Source organism: Streptopelia decaocto (genome assembly GCF_964273445.1).
Source record: "Streptopelia decaocto genome assembly, chromosome: Z".
NCBI lineage: Eukaryota > Metazoa > Chordata > Aves > Columbiformes > Columbidae > Streptopelia > Streptopelia decaocto.
In genome coordinates, this window is record NC_138657.1 from 79,253,359 (window position 1) to 79,271,693 (window position 18,335).

Consider the following 18,335-nt stretch of genomic DNA (forward strand, 5'->3'; position numbering starts at 1 on the left):
CAGGACAACGGCATTGTGCACCTGAGCAGTTCCCTCACACCCCAGCCTTACAATGTGGCTCTCTCCTAAATGGGTTAAGGCTCAAACATCTTCGGTTTGCATTTGACATCGGTGTCACAGGTCTTGAAGAGTTAAAGCTAAACACAGATGCAAAACTCCTGCCTAAAACGTCTGGAGAACTTTTCAGGGCTGAGGTAGGGTTGTAACTACTAACAGGGCACAGTAGTTAACAAAATTCTAGCCATATTTTATCATACCATAAACGGTTTAGATCTAGGACACGTCCTAAAAATGACTCTCACCCTTTTCTGACATATGTGAGATATTTAATCCCTTCAGCCAGTTCAGCAACTGCCCAAGTCACAGTTCAGGTAGGCGTTAAGAATACAAACAGCATCTTCAGCAACAGATACCAGTTTTAAACACTTTATTCAGAATTACAGTGGAACAACAACTCTTATCGTTCAAGTCACTGTGCAATTGTGATGCAGAAACCACTGATCTGCCACAGGTCATTAGGAAAAAAAGCTTCAGGAGTAGCACGGCTTTACTGGAAATAAATCATGCTAAAAACTGATCCTTAACAGGTGCAAAAAAATTCAACAGATAAGGAAAACAGAAGATGGGATGCAATATTAAGACCAACATGTGAACTGAAGACTGGCGTGAAAGATTATACAAAAATGGCAATGAGGAATAATAACGCAGCATTAAAGGCGGGAGTACAGGGCAGATGAGTTACAATACATCCTGCTTCAGTATTTCTTGTCCAGGTACTTGGTTCAAATACCGTAAAGTAACGGAAGGCAAAAAGCACCAGACATGACTAAGCAGCAGGTTCCTCAGAGGAGTAAAACAGGAGGGATTTACTCCCAGCGGACTGGAAAATCCATAATTCAGAGGCCACATAATGTGGGACAAAGCATCATTAAGCCCTGAACACATAATTCCAGTCAGGTGCGAACTCTGCAGCTACAGCTTTTGTCTCCCAAAAAAGCCAAGCGTCCCCTGTGGCACGTCAGAGCGCGGTATTCCCGAGAGGAACACAGCAGTTATCAAAGCAACAGAAAATAAAGCTGCGCTGGACAAAGTAATTCCTTCTTTGTCTCCTTACAGCTGCCACAGAAATCACAGAATCACAGAATCCCCAAATCGACTGGGTTGGAAAAGACCTCAGAGATCATCGAGTCCAACCTTTGGTCCAACTCCAGTCCATTGACTAGATCATGGCACTAAGTGCCATGTCCAATCTGAGTTTAAAAACCTCCAGGGACGGTGAGTCCAGCACCTCCCTGGGCAGCCATTCCAATGCCTGACCACTCTCTCTGCAAAGAATTGCTTTCTAATCTCCAGCCTAAATTTCCCCTGGCAGAGTTGAAGCCCATGCCCCTTGTCCTATTGCTGACTGCCTAGGAAAAGAGCCCAATCCCCACCTGGCTAGAACTGCCCTTCAGGTAGTTCTAGAGAGTGCTGAGCTCAGCTCTAAGCCTCCTCTTCTCCAGACTAAACAAGCCCAGCTCCCTCAGCCTCTCCCCATAGGGCTTGTGTTCCAGTCCCTTCCCCAGTCTTGTTGCTCTTCTCTGGCCCCGCTCCAGCACTTCAATCTCTTTCCTGAGCTGAGGGGCCCAGAACTGAACACAATACTCCAGGGGTGGCCTCCCCAATGCAGAGCACAGGGGAAGGATCACTGCCCTTGTCCTGCTGACCACGCTGGTTTGGATACAGGACAGGACACCATTGGCCTTCTTGGCCACCTGGGCACACTGGTGGCTCCTGTTGAGCTTCCTGTCCATGAGTCCCCCCAGGTCCCTTTCTGCCTGGCTGCTCTCCAGCCACTCTGTGCCCAGCCTGGAGCGCTGCAGGGGGTTGTTGTGGCCAAATGGCAGCACCCGCCACTTGGCCTTGTTGAACTTCAGCTCATTGGAATGGGCCCATTTTTCCATTCTATCCAGATCCCTCTGCAGAGCCCTCCTGCCTTCCAGCAGGTTGACACTCCCTCCCGACTTGGTGTCAGCAGCAAATTTGCTGATGATGGTCTCAATCCCCTCATCTAAATCGTCAATAAAGATGTTAAACAGCACTGGACCCAACACTGACCCCTGGGGTCCCCTGCTCTTCGCCTGCTTATCTGGTGGAGGCACCAAGAACGTTATCCCCTAAATTTGAGTTTGAAGGCTTTTTTTCCCCCCTTGTCACCTCAAAGTTATCAAAGCCAGAAACTCAACTAAGACTCAACTGTGCATAGTTTGGATTTTTTGGTGGTGGGGAGATGTCCTAAGTCTGACACGACAGCACAGCGATGGTGTGATGCAGGGGTTGCATAGATAATTTGTCTCCTCCCCAGCCTGAAGAACATTAAGAAGAAGTCACAGCTTAGGATGTTGTTGCATTTATGAAAAAGTATTAAATCAGGATTTAAAGAAAAAAAAATCCCATTTACAGAGGGTTCTCCCACATCCCCAAGTAAAGGAGAAGTGGAGAACAAGAGACATACAACAGAAGTCATGGCCATTTCACAAAGCTTCATTGTCTTAAGTGAAGTTTATTACAAGCCTCAGTGAAAACAGTAAAAATTCACCGATGCATACACTTTGCACTTTTGCCCAGGTTGTTGGTGTTCTAGAGTAGTTAAGTGCCTCATTTTATTTTAGAAAAAGTTTGGGTTTTTTTACATTATTGCTGTGTTTTACAACAAAATTAAAAAAAAACATTTGTGGAATCCACCCAGCAATAATTGTCGGTTTCCTCAGAACAAGCCAAAAGCATAAAAGCATGTTCTGAATGGGACTACACCAGCTATTTAATGAGGAAAATAATAATAGAACAACCTATAACTTCTGTTCCTAACGCAGATGAATTTAATCCATTTTCCAGAAGGCAAATCCTCTCAATAAATACCAGAACAACTTCCGAGATGCCCAAGTTTCAGAGAGGGGAGGCGGCAGCTCTGCGCGATTTCTCCTGGATCCCCAAAAAGCTGCCCCGTGTTTCAGTCCAGCGAGATGATGTCGGGAGCGCTGCCGCCGCTGGTGATCACCCCGGGCTCGCTCCTGCCCGAGGAGCTAACGTGCGTGCTGCTCTCGTGGTGACTGGTCGAGGTGATGATGCTGCCAGGCGTGCTGCTTGTTAAGGTTGAGGTGAGACTATCCAAAAACATAGGAGGACAGTACTGCTTGAAACAAACAATGAAGAATGAAGAGACTAACTGCACAAGGGAAATGTATGCTCTGAAGATACATCTTCCCTACGACAAGCGCGGAACACGTTAACTAGCAGAACCTCGTTAAGGCATGCACGGCAAGAACCGGAGTTCTGCAAGCCAGCAAGAGACAAGCAGAGGTGGTAGCCACAAGCCCTTCTCCCTCATCCTCCCACCTTTTCTTATTTTTTCTTACTAAATGGTTAGCTTGAGCATTTACTAACACATTAGGAAACATTCTAATGACCACAAAAAAAACCACTAAACACCCATAGTGTTTGGAAAATGTTCACTACCCACAGGCACAACTGCATATTTCAGGCTCCTTTCATCACGAAAAAGCAGCAAAAAAGCATTCTGCTACCTCGATGGAGGTTAAAATCGTTTCATCCCCTCAAATAGCAGCTCTGTACTAATCAACATTTTCATAGTATACACCCGCAATTATACGTGCAGGTCTCTAAACATTTTAGCAATGATAAACGAGCCCTGATCAAGTCTGATTAAGGAAAATGACTCAGTTGATTTCAACTTCCTGAAGTGGAAGACAAGCCTTCTCAAAGCAGAGCTCAACATTTTACACATTTAGAAACAGAACAAGGTTGCCAGGTGTCAAAGAGGATGATCTAAGACACCCCCATGCACACACACACACACACTTGTTCAACACACTTGACCTTCTCTTACCCTGTGGATTCCAAGCTTGGGCTTATGTTTGGAACTGAGCCTGAACTGTTTGAACTGTCCAAAGTGGACACTTCGCAGCAGCATACCTGCTCCCAGCCTCTCACATCAACAAACTTCTGTTATTCCCACTTTGGCAGTTCAGATCTCAAGGTCAGGCACAGAGTACTGCAAGATGCAGTAAGTGGAAAGAAAAGGAGGAAGCTCATCCTTTGCTTTTAAGGCACCAGAAAGTCGACTCCTATTACTGTTGTCTTCTAGTGACAGAGAGATGAAACAGAGGGTCTGCTTCAGATCCTCTTGTCTCAATTAGGGAGCCAATATTCCCCCACATTTCAAGATTGTAGTCTTGTCTGTGTAAGAATCTAGTTACTGTAAGAATTGTTCTCCCTAATTCTGTAAAGTTTAAGTTTCCAGAGAAGGCAAAAACACCGCCTGGTTACTTCCGACCTACAGAATTTCCATATAATCCAAAGCCAATGGGGTCTAGGTGTTGCAAGGGATTTATTATGAAAGTGTTCAGCCATGCACCAATCAAATTGATGAAGATTTTTTTTAGAATAATCTCCTGCTAATATGAAAACCAACAGCAATCAGTGAGGTAATACAGAGCTTAACCTGGCCTACAGATACACAGCACAAAACCAAGACTGAAGTTCACAAAGGGTGTATTCAAGTTAGTGCTGTGCAAGTATCCACTTTGGAAAGGCAAAAACTATCAATAAAGAGTGAGTTTCCATGCCTGGATTTATCATAACGAGGCTAAACTGAATCCTCCCTTAATGCATCTTCATCACCACCTCTTGTTGGGAAAATGGGTTTTGCCAGTCTGTGGTTGGGTCTAACTGCAAACATGATACAGATGATGACAGCACTCGAGCGGTATGTCACAAAAAACAGACTTGGGAATTAAACCCCAGAGCAGTTCAGACACATACCTGTGAATCGACTGGGATTAGCGAAAGAAAATCCAGACCTAGAAAGAAAAGAAGGATAATAAATTGATGACTCTTCATCACAACGTAAGGAACTTTTTTTTGTGGTCATAGAACAGATTTTGCAATTGTTACACAAGTTTCTAAATGGAATATACCACAGTGACACCACTCTCAATGACTACTTCAGGCAGCAGCAACACAAGTTATCTAGTACAAGTGGCTCTTTTTAAGAATGAGAATGACATAATGATGTATTATTCACTGGATATTGCAGGGTGGTTCAATGTGGTTGCTTAGATGAAGGTTGCTGTTTGGAGCTGTTGGTTCATAATGCGAGTTTCACTGCGTATTGTACCTGACTTGGCCAAACTGGGACATGAAGAGTGTCATCACATTAAAGATGCTGGAATGAAGTAAAGTCACAACATGCACAAGTCCAAAAACAAGCAGCAGGTCTCTTCCTCCACCCACGGGCAGCCAATAAGGAAACATTTCTAATATCATCCCCGTTTTGTGTCTAGACAAATAAAAGGAATGAAGAAGAGGAAACTACAAGTAGTTGAATGTGTATCCTCTAAGAGCAGCAACAACTAGTGTCTGTCTTATACACCATTAGTGTGTAGGCATTTAAGGCAAGATGTTTCAAATTAGGAAACCAATGAGAAATCACAGCCTTTTTTGTTTTGTTTCTAAATATTGGCCTTGTGTTTGCTATGTCAACAGAAAGAAATGGTAAATTTACTCCCTCCCTTCTCCCCTCACCTCCAAATTTGTTCCGGACAGCAGCATCTCCTCCTTTTCTCCATTTAGGAAAGAATTTTGAAGGAGATTTAAGAATTGTAGAATACCAGGTTGGAAGGGACCACAAGGATCATCTGGTCCAACCTTTACTTGGCAAAAGCAAGCTCAGCTGCTTTTACAGAACTGACAGCTTCTTTTGTTCTTGCATATTTATAGGACTTCATGGACGAAACAGTTCTAGTCATCCATTCTCTCAGGTTACTCTCCAATTTAGGAAGACAATCGATTTTTTGAATGAGAAATGGAGGGAGGGAGCAGTAAGAGAACCAAAATGGACGGAGAAATAAAGGGAATGATATCCAGCCCATTGCCAAACTGGTGCTGAAAGAAGAGGAAAAAACCCAGAGATGTTGCAGGGGAGAAATGAAGACAGGCAATGGAGTGGGGGAGAGGGAAGTACAGGAGGCTAGCGTGACACCTGTCACCACAAGTCACCATCTCCTGGGCTCTGGGTTCGTTACAGCCGGCAAAGAGAACCCCAGAGTCCCTATATACAGCGTTCTTTTCAAGGAGCCAGGGTAGAAAACAATCAGTATCCCCACCTTTTTGTCTGATATTTAGCAGCAGTGTTGAAGAATACATCATAGGCATTTAGGGTATGTCTAGGTAAAGAAAGTCAATAGAGGTCAGCTTACATATTGTAGCTCACCTTAACCTTTTTCATAAATTCTAGACAGAGCACCACTAGAATCAGGCAGCAGAACATCTCTAGATCTAGGACTGGGATGAGTCAGCGCCATCGCGTTTGCAGAACTTAAATAAAGCAGCTGCTCTCCCTCGTGTCTACAATACGCAACAACCGGACGTTCACACAGAGTCTAACTCATTATAGCGAGAAGTGTTTCTGGCTGCTGTTCCAAAAATGCCAATTTGTACCCCAGAAGCAATGTTTTTCACATCACCATCTGAAACAGGAAGGACAGCCTGTGCTGGACTTGTCTAGACATCGCATCAGTACAATACTGCATACAGTCTTGTTCTATTAAATAAAAAGTTGATCAATTCTCCAATTTTTACCCACCCCACCAAATTGATAAGGCTGTTAGAATACAGACGGAAAATAGCCACCACGTACCTGGCAAGTCTGATGAAATACTGGATATTGGTGGGTGATGGAATGGTACTGGGTAGTCTGTTAATGAAGGAGGAATAGCAGCAGCATCGACCGTTGTCACGCTGGGCACTCTGACAGCGGATGGCTGATACATGAGAACCCTGTTTCAAACAGCACGGGAAGTTACGAACAACCTGGCCGTTAGTTACCAACAAGAAATCACACACTGCTGTGCACTCTGAGTCACAAGTTCGCTACGTTACAACACAACTATGGCGTGGCTACTCACTACTCACTCTTTCTTAACAGTCTTCTTAATAACATGACCATATCTTGGCACTCAACAGTCACTGTGACGTAAGAGCAAGCTGACATTAAAGTACAGTGCTGGAGTCATTTATACCAGTCTGCCACCCAAAGACAGAAATGGAGCACCCCAGGAGGGATGCGCAGAGAGCCAGAGCCAGGAGGAGAGCGCTCGTTTCATTTTCTCCACGTTTCCTTGGTGTTAACCTGTGACACCAAGGGCATGACTGTTATTCAGCCCCAGGAGTGCAGATTACACACGTGGGAGTTTAATACTAAAGCCTTCTTTACTCACAGCCTGAGCTCGATCTACGTTCAGCTCTCTATGACCACACAACCAGTTAAAACCCTCCTGCATCCTCACTTTCTGCCTGATGACTTCACAGCACTGTTAAATACGACACTGCAGGCGTTTGGGCACCAGCCATGTGCATAAAAATACTTTCTAAAACCCCAAGGCAGGTAGAAATAACCAGAGTCCTGCATCCCACCCTCCAGCCGTGTTACCCACTCACATCTTCCCACACTGCTGCACTGGTGCATTTATGCTACTTCTGATTTTAAAAGCTTGGATTTCAGACCTTCCCTTCTCAAGCACATCTTACATTTCAACCTATGTTGCTTCTGCCTATAAGAAGACATGTTTTTGCCAAAACTAGCATTCAGGCAAGATTGTTTACAGGAGATAAGCTATTACCCCAAAAGCCTGGCTTTGACTTGGATTTAAGGAATGAAAACATGCCATTTCCATATCCAAACAGTAAGGAAAACTCATTGGTCGCAGATACACAAGAAAACTCGCTTCTTCTACAATTATGGTTGCAGGTAGCCATCTCGGACAAAACAGAAGCATGGAAGGAAGGCTTGGTGCCTTCTGAAACTTCATTAAGAGATGTACTTGTAGCTACTTTTTCTTGTAAAAATAAGAAACAAAATCTCCTGCAGAAGGACTCCTCCACAGCCCTCACAACAAACAACAGCATTTCAGTATCATCACTGCAAGTTGTTGAAGACAACCAACTATTTGCTCCCCAAATGCCACACTTTCCTGTGGACTAGAGACACTACACCTGCTCATTACTTTAAGAACTGAAGAAACAGAAGGGGGTTGTTTTAATTCCTATTGTTTTATCACAAGACATAAGGCACTACACTGAGAGACACAGACACACGCCTCATGCCTGCAGCAACACTAACAAAAAGCTGACAGTTGGAATTTCCCCATGGAGCAGCGACTGCTGGTGAGGTGCACCTGTGTCACCTCCCTGCAGGTCTCCTGCGCCCTGCAGACCAAGAGCAAAAGCTTTCTGGAAGCCACAAAGAGTAACTGCAGCTGAGTTGCATGGATTGGGACAGACAGAAGGCAGCACAACAGCAGACCAGCTGGTCAAACCTGCCACTGAAGTCAGACACAACTACAAAGATGGAGCAGTTGACAGCGGAGTTAGGAAATTGTTGGTTGTGCTAATTAAGGTGCAGAACTGACCGGTAACCACAGTGTCCAAGACATTCCAGAGTTTAACAGAAAGATGGAAGAAAAGTTCATCTTAATTCAAAACAGCAAAGCACTTCCCTTCTAGGACTGACAGGAGGGATGAAACAAACAACACAGCATAATTTCCTGGGCACCAGAACAGATTAGATAAAGGCTGTAATAGTGAAAGGAAGCCTTTCAGGTGACATTAACTTAGCAAGAATGCATAAAGCTCCTCCACTTGGCATCATCTAGAAGAATCCTGTCCATAATCAGCTTCATCTTCTATGGAAAAATATCCCTGCAAAACCAGCAACACCGAGCGCAAGTCTTTTGTGAGATGTAAAACTATTTAATAGCGTTTTACCAGTACAAAGGTACCGGATCAATACATCCTTCTGCAAGGAGAGGCCTAGAAATTCTCCTCTGGAAGTGGGGAGCTGGATCCCAAAGAGAGATGACAAGTCCCTTCATCTACACATCAGTTAATCCGCGACATTACAGAATAAAAACTAACTTTAAAATTGACAAACCCTTTGGTTGGGCTTCCTTGCGTTTCAGACATAAATATGCACTTCCTTTTGGCAGGAGGATCTTCCTCTTCATCAGAAGAGCTTTCTATAGTCAAGTCAATAACGTCAACTTTCTTCTTGTTTATCTCACTGGCCACCGTCACAGAACTGGGTTTGCTAACAACACTGGAACCTACGCAAGAAAATAAAATATCACTGTTTTTCTAATGCCAGCAGCCTTTAAAAGTTTCTATTTGCAACAGAACCAATATCTCAAATCCTGGTTTAAGATCATCTTCCTGGACATTGCAGAGAATGTTATGGCCCAGGAACAGGACAGTTCTATTAGTATTCTGTCTCATGTTGAGATTATTAAAGCATAAGCTTTAATCTTCGCTTATCTGTTTAAGGACCTAAAACAAGACCAGCCGTTCATTTAGTTAACTGTATTAAAATAAGCAAATACAAAATCTACAAAATCACACTTTTAGTTGAGAAATACCAACCCCACCGAACAAACATCAACATCTACACATATTATCCCAGCAATAACTAAGTCTCCAAGACTTTTTGTTGGTTTGCAACCATCACCCAGATGTACATACTTTCTATTTTGGTGCACTGTGGACTTGAGACTTTCACAGCTTCTTTCTTTGGCCTCATGGGGCACCAGGAACCGTCTTCTTGGAATTTGATCTCATCCACATCTGAACATTCATTGAGGATTTCCATAAAGAGCCTGAAAAATAAAAGCAGTTTCCAATTTTGATTCCAGGCTTTTGCCAAGTGAAAAGGAGAGACAGTTGAAAAGCTGATTATGGTCACCTTCGACCATTAGGGTGCCTGTACTGGCACCCTAATTAGTCTTACCTAAACGTCTGCAGTTACAGCCTTTGCGGACACCCAGACATCAAAACCCAGGAGAGTATCCCAACCTACCTATGCAATTCATAGATTTCCATACAGACATAGAAATCATTGTCTTAGAAACTGGGTGAAATTTGATTCCAAAGTTTAAGTTTAAATGTTAAAGTTAATTGCTTCAGAGAGAGGGTTATGTAAAAGGGAGCCCTACCCCTGGATGTCACATTTGGGTTCCTCCAGAGGAAATACGCTGAGGCTCAAGAGCTTCATGATGCAATTAGAAGATAAACTTATGTACTTCATTACATAGGATCAGAAACTAGCAGAGCCAAATACTTCCAGTCTAAAATATTCTGACAAAGAAAATAGCACGAAATGGCTAAACCTCAAGTCCCAAAAGTAGCTATCGAGTACATGATGAGAAATTTCCAGTAATTTTGTACTCTGCAAACCCAGTCTCTTACCCATCTAATATTAGGCTCTCATAAGCTGCCTTTTTGTCACAGACAGGGCAGATCCACGTAGGCTTCTTTTCATTCATTTGAAGATAAAGAGCAGCATCAAAACACTGCAGGTGTGTGCAAGTCACAGCCCGGCATGGGATTGTCAGTCTCATTTTCCCCAGCTGCAGGAGATGAATTTAAAGAGTGTGAGAACAGAAGAGAGCAAAGCAGGCCTGGATGGCTAACAATTAAATCAGAGGTGAAGTAACTGTCTCTTCTCACAGCAGAGGTGCCCAGTGCTAAGGTCACTGGAGGCAAATCCACCCAATCCAAGCACATACGGTGCACTCGAAGGAACAATAAAGCCATCCCCAAAGTCCCCACCAAGTTGAAAACAGTCAGAAACATTTCTAATGGATGTGTGGCGATGTTATTCCTAAGATTACGCACCCGCTTTATCATTCTCTTTCAGCCAAATATTTCATGGGATTTTGTGAGTTCCAACTATATTAGACTCAAAATGGCATTAGACCCATTTTAACATCTAACTTAAACCAGTCACAAACAAGGCCAGTTTCTACCTGGGAAGAGAAACCCCAAGGCAGCATTACCTTGTTACAAGGCAATCCTTTTATTTCTTTTTGTTTTTGTTATAGCAATAGATGAGGAGATTTAAAATTTTATTTATCACTGTCCCCTTTAATTATTCTGTCACCCTGCCCAATTATTTTATATTAATGAATTGGTATAAACCAGAAACCAGTGAAGCTCCTAAAGCGGCACCTTTTAAAAGCAGCCCAACTGCACCACAGATGAATACACAAATCTGTACACGATTATTTCCTGCCATACTTACAGGACACATCAGAGAAACCCGCAGACTGGTTGTGGCAATCTCACTATCAGGATCTGCAGTTAGTTTTTCTTTAACTATTAAAATAAATTAAGAAATTAGACACCATTATTTAAAATTATAATCTTGACTTGACTGTTTCCAGACACGTAAAAAAAAAAAAAACAATTAAGCATCTAGGAAACTAGTTCATAGCAATATCAAACAATAGTTTTGATTTTTTTTGTAAGTGACTGGCAAACACTGTTCATCACAAGATTGTTTGATGTGCAGCAGATGCACCAGCCACAGTGGTTAGTGGAGCAAACTCAACCCAACATGTGAAGAGATGAAATAAAATAATCATCAGAGAGTGAGGCATGATGGCTCAAGCAACAGCAAAGAGAACCTTGGATACTCTGGGCATGGCCTTTCTTTTCAAAATGCTGCAAATTTCCTAAATATTACCAGTTCTAATTTTAAAGAGCCACCAACCACCCTGAAAAAGTACAGAGATGCAAATTAATTTGACTTACTTAGTGCCCTGGAATGATCGGGGTTCCTGATACCTTTCATTTTTAGCCTCTGCAAAAGCATAGCTGAAGTGAGCTGACGAACAAGATACACAGACATGGAGTAATTCTACAAAAAAATAAAGGATTAAAGATTAAATATTGATTTTGTACCATACTTCACCTATGACGACATATGAATATTTATAGCATACAGTAAAAGAAAAATGTTGATTTTTTTCTTAAAAGTTATGAAAATCATTGGCAGATGACTTCATTACTGTGAAATATCCCAATATTCTGCCAGAATCCTTAAGTACAATTGTTCTACTGCAATTGTGATTTAAATAAGAAGAATAACTCCACAACCAAGAAACAGTCTGGGCTCTTTTCTTGGAAAGATGATTTAGACTGATGACACACCTTCTCATATATGCAGTCTTCAAGAACTTGTCACATTTGTCTTCTAAATCCTTCCCTGTTTTTTCAGTGTCAATCTGTTAGCCTTTAAGCCAAGCCTTGTTACACAATATCTACTCCTCCAAGGCTGCCCACATTCCCCAGAATTTACTATTCTTCCCTAATTCACACCACTTGCTAGCTGCTTTTCCTCAGCCTTCACCCTCTCTTCAAGGTCACTAATGAAGAGAAAATTCTGGAAGTTACAGAGTCCCAGGCTGGTTTGGGTTGGAAGGGACCTCTGGAGATCATCCAGTCCAATCCACCAGCTCAAGCAGGGTCACCAGAGCAGGTCACACAGGATCGTGTCCAGGTGGGTTTGAATGTCTGCAGAGAAGGAGACTCCACAACCTCTCTGGGCAGCCTGGGCCAGGCTCTGGCACCTCAAAGGAAAGAAGTTTCTCCTCATATTCAGATGGAACCTCCTGTGCTCCAGTCTGTGCTCGTTGCCCCTCATCCTGTCACTGGGCACCACTGAACAGAGTCTGGTCCATCCTCTTGACACCCACCCTGGAGATATTTATAAACATTGATAAGATCCCTCTCAGCTTCTCTTCTCCAGCTGAACAGCCCCAGCTCTCTCAGTGTCTCCTCATTAGAAAGATGCTCCAGACCCCTCAGCATCTTTGTGTCCTTCCACTGGACTCCCTCCAGTAATTCCTTGTGCTTCTTAAACTGGGTAGCCCAGAACTGGACACAGAACTGCAGGTGTGGCCTCACCAGGGCAGAGCAGATGGGAGGAACAACCTCCTTCCACCTGCTAGTCACACTTTTTCTAATGCGCTCCAGGGACCATTGGCCTTCTTGTCCACAAGGGCACATTGCTGGCTAATGGTCACTCTCTTGTCCACCAGAACTCCCAGGTTCTTCTCTGCAGAGCCACTTTCCAGCAGGTCAGTCCCAACCTCTACTGGTGCCTGGAGTTGTTCCTCCCCAGGTGCAGGACCCTACACTTGCCCTTCTTGAACTTCATCAGGTTCTCTGCTCAGTGCTCCAGCCTGTCCAGGTCTTGCTGAATGGCAGCACAGCCTCTGGTGTGTCAGCCCTTCCTCCCAGTTTCATCTCAGCAGCAAACCTGCTGAGGGTGCACTTGGTCTTTTCATCCAGGTCATTGATGAACAGGTTGAACAGGACTGGAACAAGTACTGATCCCTGGGGAACCCCACTAACCACTGGCCTCCAACCAGACTCTGCACCCTTGACCTGCACCTGCACCCTGTGAGCTCTGCCATCCAGCCAGTTCTCAATCCATCTCACCATACCACTACTGCAGAATAATAATGATTTCGTCTGTACAAAAAATACAATCTGCAGTCTCTTTATTTACACTCCCCGCCAGTCACCTTCATATGGTTTCTACACCGTCTGGGTATTACACAAGAATTTTGAACATCTACTGCCTTTCTCCTCCTTTACCACCAACATGAAACCAGAGAACTTTACCTCTTGTGGAAAGGTGGGACAACCTCCAATTTATCCGCTTCCATGAGACTATGTTTGGCAGATACAAGGTGGGGAAAGAAAGCCGAGGTCAAGCAGGAGGGGCTGAGACCACACACAGCCCTGCAGCTATTTCAAGGTTATTGTGCTTTATGATTGGGAAGCAACTGCTTAGATCTTGCCTTCCACCTCTGCTTTAGAAAAAACTGTCAGCACTGCCCTTCATTTATTTTCTGAAAATGAGCTTTCTCTCCAATATCTTTTTTAAAAATTTTAGTGTATAAAAGCTTATACTGGAGTCTCACTTGGAAACATGTGGTGTCTCTGATCCACAGATTTTGATTTTGAAGAAAAATATAAGAGGTAAGCTACTTTGATAATTGAATCCAGAAAGATTTGCACTACTAGTGATAGAAAAACAACTAGTTCTTGACTTCCCAACAGCTGAAAAGGCTGCTGCAACAGCTCTTTAGACCTAGGAAGAATTCAGAAGTTCTTCTGTAAATCCATAGGGGGATTTCTAAACAGCCACACATTTTAAAGGATAATTCCATTTAAACTGTGACTAAACTTGGCACCAGAAAGCAACAGGTATCACATTTCAGTCACCACGCCTTTTATCTCCTGCCACCTGAAGGCCAGCATGCAGCTTTCCATGAAGTGGAAGCTCTCCATCCTCCCCCACATCAAGTCAGTTCTCCCTCAAGTCACCCAAGTTTCCAGGAATACTCCTTCATTTGTAAGAATAAAACCACACTGCTCAGATATCCTACAATACAAACAAACGCACCACACAAGTCTGGTCCAGCCAAGTGTGGCTGAGATCAACCAAGCCCAGGAAGAGCTGACACCAGCAGCGTGACACCTTCCCAGTAAAGCCTTCCCAGCAACCTGCCATCTAAGAGCTTTCCGAGCTGGAAATTCCACCCCTGTTTTGATTTATTTACAAGTGAAGTTTTATATCAATTCAGGGAGGCCATTTTCATGTAAAAAAGGAATATCAAAAGAATAAAGATGGAAATATCCATTAACCAGTTCTTCCTCTGAAACAAAAATTGCTTTTGTAAAATTGTTTGGTGTTAGAAAAGACAAAAATCTCAAAAGCAAATGCCTGTCTCTACCCCCACGGACTTGGCACATCTGGTCCATTTAAAGAGACTTTTCCAAAGGACAGTTACAATAGATACTGAGAAATACACCTTAGAAGATATGGTGCCATAATTTCATATTACCACACCATCAGGCTTCAAGCAAGAACTGAGGTTTTCCTTTTGTTGTTTTGTCACATTTGGGCTTCTTTGTACTATTTACACCACAAAGATTTTTGGTATTTTTGGCATACTTCAGCCAACCCCTAACAGCAGGCTTTCTAATGTGAGTGAATTCTCTAAGGAAGTCTTTGCCATCTGTATGTAAATCTTCTATATATTACTGTAAACTATCACAACTCCAGAGCAAACTTTGTTTCCTGATGATAAGCTCAACCACCTCATACTAAACACTCGCTGGAACATGCCTCACCAGCAATATCAGGCAGCAGGGGAGAAGGAATGCTAGATTATGTTATTTAGATGACTTTCTGCATCCTACAGAAATTACACTTTACCTTTCCAATTTCAGAAGCCCAGGAAATGGAAATCTGGTTTGGCACTGCTGACGACAACCTAACTAGAGACGTTATATTCAAGGGGCGCCCAGGTCGCTTCTGTTCAATTCCATTTTTTGGCGGTGGAGCGTATCCCTATGGGAAGAAAGGACAAGAAAAGTGTTAACAAGTCTCTCCACTGTATTCTGAAATCTGCTGAACAGACTTGTTAGTTTTAAACAGACCGGTGGGACGCAGGTAAACCCAGAGGCTCTCTAGGCTACAGACTAAATTCAACACTTACTCTGAGAAATATCAGTCTTCGACAGTTTAATACCACAGATCAACCACAAATTTACAGCATTTTTTTGTTTTAAATGGTTTTACCAAAGTTCTGAAAGGGTGAAGGAGAAGACAGTTTTGGTCCAGGTAAGTTCACTGGAAGAATAAAAAGCCAGTATTAATACTTGGTCCTTTTTTTAACTCTCTGATCCCACTGAAATAGTGTAACATCACAAGGACACAGTAAGTCATGAAAAGCTAATTCTGCATTTCACACCCAGAAAATACTTTGTTGATGTCATTTAGGAAACAAAGTCTTTGAACAAGAGCTCCACATCTCCTTGGTGTCTGCTTTGCCTCGCACCAACTACACCAGCTCCCTCAGCATCAGGTTCTCATCTGTGCTTTGCCAGAGCCCCTGAAGAGCAGCTGTACATGAAATATCAGCTGTGTTTAAAAGCTAACAGGCTTTGTTGTTGTCTGCAGAAACAAAATAAACTAGATATTGTTTCTCAGCTTCGATGAAGACCTTCATAACCTGGACTACTTCTCTGTAGCTTTATTTCCTATATGATGTTTGTGAACTGAATCAGGAGGCATCCTGTCCCCTTTTGCTTCTAGGCAAGCACCTACTCTCCAGCACATCGTGAGCAGAAAGTACTTGCGCTATGAGAGGGAGCACATGGACTAATTGCAGCTTATTCCTCTTGCCCTGCATATGCCACAAGGAAAGCAAGCCAGTCTGTAACAGAAACTCTGAAAAAAATCTCTTTTTTCAGCTCACACAAACAACCTGCAGTCCACTCACCTCAAAAACTCATCCTGCACCAGAAGGATGACACTAAGAGATCACAGCCCTATGTCTTGCGCAGAACCAAGTGGCAGATCTAATTTAGTTCAAGACAGTGTTGTTCCATACAAGAAACTCTCCCAGAAAGGATATGCTGAAAACCCACAGACATGTATTATTTTACACACTCATTCACAGCCTAGTGCTTGGAAACAAAAAAGTTACTTTGAAAGATGCTGATTCTGAAAATAAAAAACAGAAAGAGCCTCTTCCACTCATCAATCAAGTATACCAGAGGATAATCACAGACTTTAAGCCAAGGAGGACTCAATAGTTGTCACGTCATTTCCTAGGTTTCCAAAGCAGCTATATGCCCCATCCATACATTTCACCTGACAACCAAGCCCTGGCTGTGCCTCACCACCACCCTTTATGAACTTTGGACTTGCAGTGACAGAAAAGGGACTCAGAGCTTTTACCAGCAGGTCTGCTGGGCCAGAGCATCAAGCAATTGCTGAAGAATTGTTTCTAAAATGGTTCTCACCCCAGATGATGAGTGACACAGTAGGCACCAGGCACCCTACCACATGTGCTCTGCCTCAGAACATACCAGGCAGCAGGCACAGAATTAACAGAATGAACATTCTGCACTTCTTTAATCAGACATAACAGCTGCAGCCATTTTTAGAGCATATTTCCCAATTGCTCTGCTGCAGTACGCTTTTCTCCACTATGGTGAATTTACAATGAGCTTATGTCAACAAACTCACATTCCCTGCAACATTGAGGAGTATTTCCACACATACTGTACCAGTCACAATAACCCTGCTGGTCTCCAACCTAAAATGAAGCTGCCTTGCTTTCAAGAGAGCAAGGATGCTAGTTCTCTTATATTTTCCAGCTTTTACTTCTTTTTTTACTGACTGCAGTGCACGTGCTTCATTTCAGTCAAGTTTTTGATGTCTTCTTCCATGGAGCAATGATCTTGCTATCAGATTCAATCTTGTACTCCTAGAACACTTTAGAATCTTCTTTTCCTAGCCTTCCAGGAGTTAAGTAACGAGCATTCTGTTTGCTTATCACAACAGCACTGTTTAGTTAGGCTGCCAATTCTAGTGGCTATTTGGGTCTCCAAGTCTTCCATGCTTCTTGCAAGAAGCATGTCAGTAAAAAATAGGTGGAATCTGCTAGAGCAAGAAAAAAAACTACCAACAGAAAGAGTGATTGCTCTTTTATGTGGCTATTTCTAGCCTGCCCTGACATATTTGGTTTTGCCCTCAAGAACAGACCCGCGGTGGTCTGCAGAGGTCCCCCAGGAAGAAAAACAAATTACCTTTTTGGACTTTTTCATTTTGTCTTTCCTACAAGAGAAGTCAAGAGAAGAAACACCTGCTGTAATGCATTACATATAAAATCCTTGTTATTAGACCACACACCAACATGTAGGTATCTACATTTATTCCTTTTTAAGTCAGAACGCACACTAGAAGAGGAGGACACAGTTGTAGAAATAAAACAAAACACCACGTTAGCATGAGTTGCCACAACCTGAAGCAGTACTGGCACGCTGGCGGCATTTCCCTTAAGTTTTTGGTAAGGATTGCAGCCAAGGAGATGACCAAGAATAATTTACAGACCTCTGCAGAGGCATGAACTGCTATACCAACGAAATACAAGACAGTACTCACTCAAGAGTTGTACAAATTGGCAATAAAGGCTGGCATCACAGATTAATTACCTAACACTAACACTACCAAGCTGGACCACAGTGGTCTTTGAGGAGAATAAGTTATCTTACATTTCCTGCAACAGAAAGGAACAATGAAAGTGATATGGACAGCGACCAAATCAACAACAAAAATATTTGCAGGAGAACTCAGACTGAACTATATTTGTCATTCAGCTCATACTGAAGGAGGAGAGGAACAGAACTTGCCAAGACAACAATCACTTATTCACTTTCTCACCTAAAGTTTCTGTTGAACAGATTAAAAGAGTCATGATGTGCAGGAAGAACCTACAGGGTTTAGATCTAAAACAAAGCAAGATCCAAGACTACAAACCATTTTTGCTGCAGCTGTGACACATTACACACAAAATGGAGAGCATAAGACAGCATAGCAGGGCATAAATTATATTACCCCGTTTCCCCAAAAATAA

At 42.9% G+C, this 18,335-nt stretch overlaps 1 protein-coding gene across 7 annotated transcripts in view; it reads right to left on the minus strand.

Annotated features, from left to right (window-relative positions):
• Positions 1 to 2,522: 2,522 nt before the first annotated feature.
• The window catches only part of PIAS2 (protein inhibitor of activated STAT 2), a 30,592-nt gene continuing 14,779 nt past the window's right edge, over positions 2,523 to 18,335 (minus strand). For 2 of the 7 annotated variants that reach the window (XM_082074474.1, XM_082074472.1), the window contains 9 exons: positions 15,125 to 15,259; positions 11,644 to 11,749; positions 11,132 to 11,205; positions 10,297 to 10,457; positions 9,574 to 9,707; positions 8,990 to 9,161; positions 6,698 to 6,837; positions 4,822 to 4,859; positions 2,523 to 3,169 (listed from right to left, as the gene is read on the minus strand). In XM_082074474.1, coding sequence (XP_081930600.1) covers positions 2,990 to 3,169; positions 4,822 to 4,859; positions 6,698 to 6,837; positions 8,990 to 9,161; positions 9,574 to 9,707; positions 10,297 to 10,457; positions 11,132 to 11,205; positions 11,644 to 11,749; positions 15,125 to 15,259 — 1,140 coding nt within the window. In that variant the 3' untranslated portion in view covers positions 2,523 to 2,989. Of the gene's footprint in view, positions 3,173 to 4,821; positions 4,860 to 6,164; positions 6,225 to 6,697; positions 6,838 to 8,989; positions 9,162 to 9,573; positions 9,708 to 10,296; positions 10,458 to 11,131; positions 11,206 to 11,643; positions 11,750 to 15,124; positions 15,260 to 18,335 lie in introns of all 7 variants that reach the window. The other 5 variants (XM_082074473.1, XM_082074471.1, XR_014186170.1 and 2 more) reach the window with 4 other exon arrangements.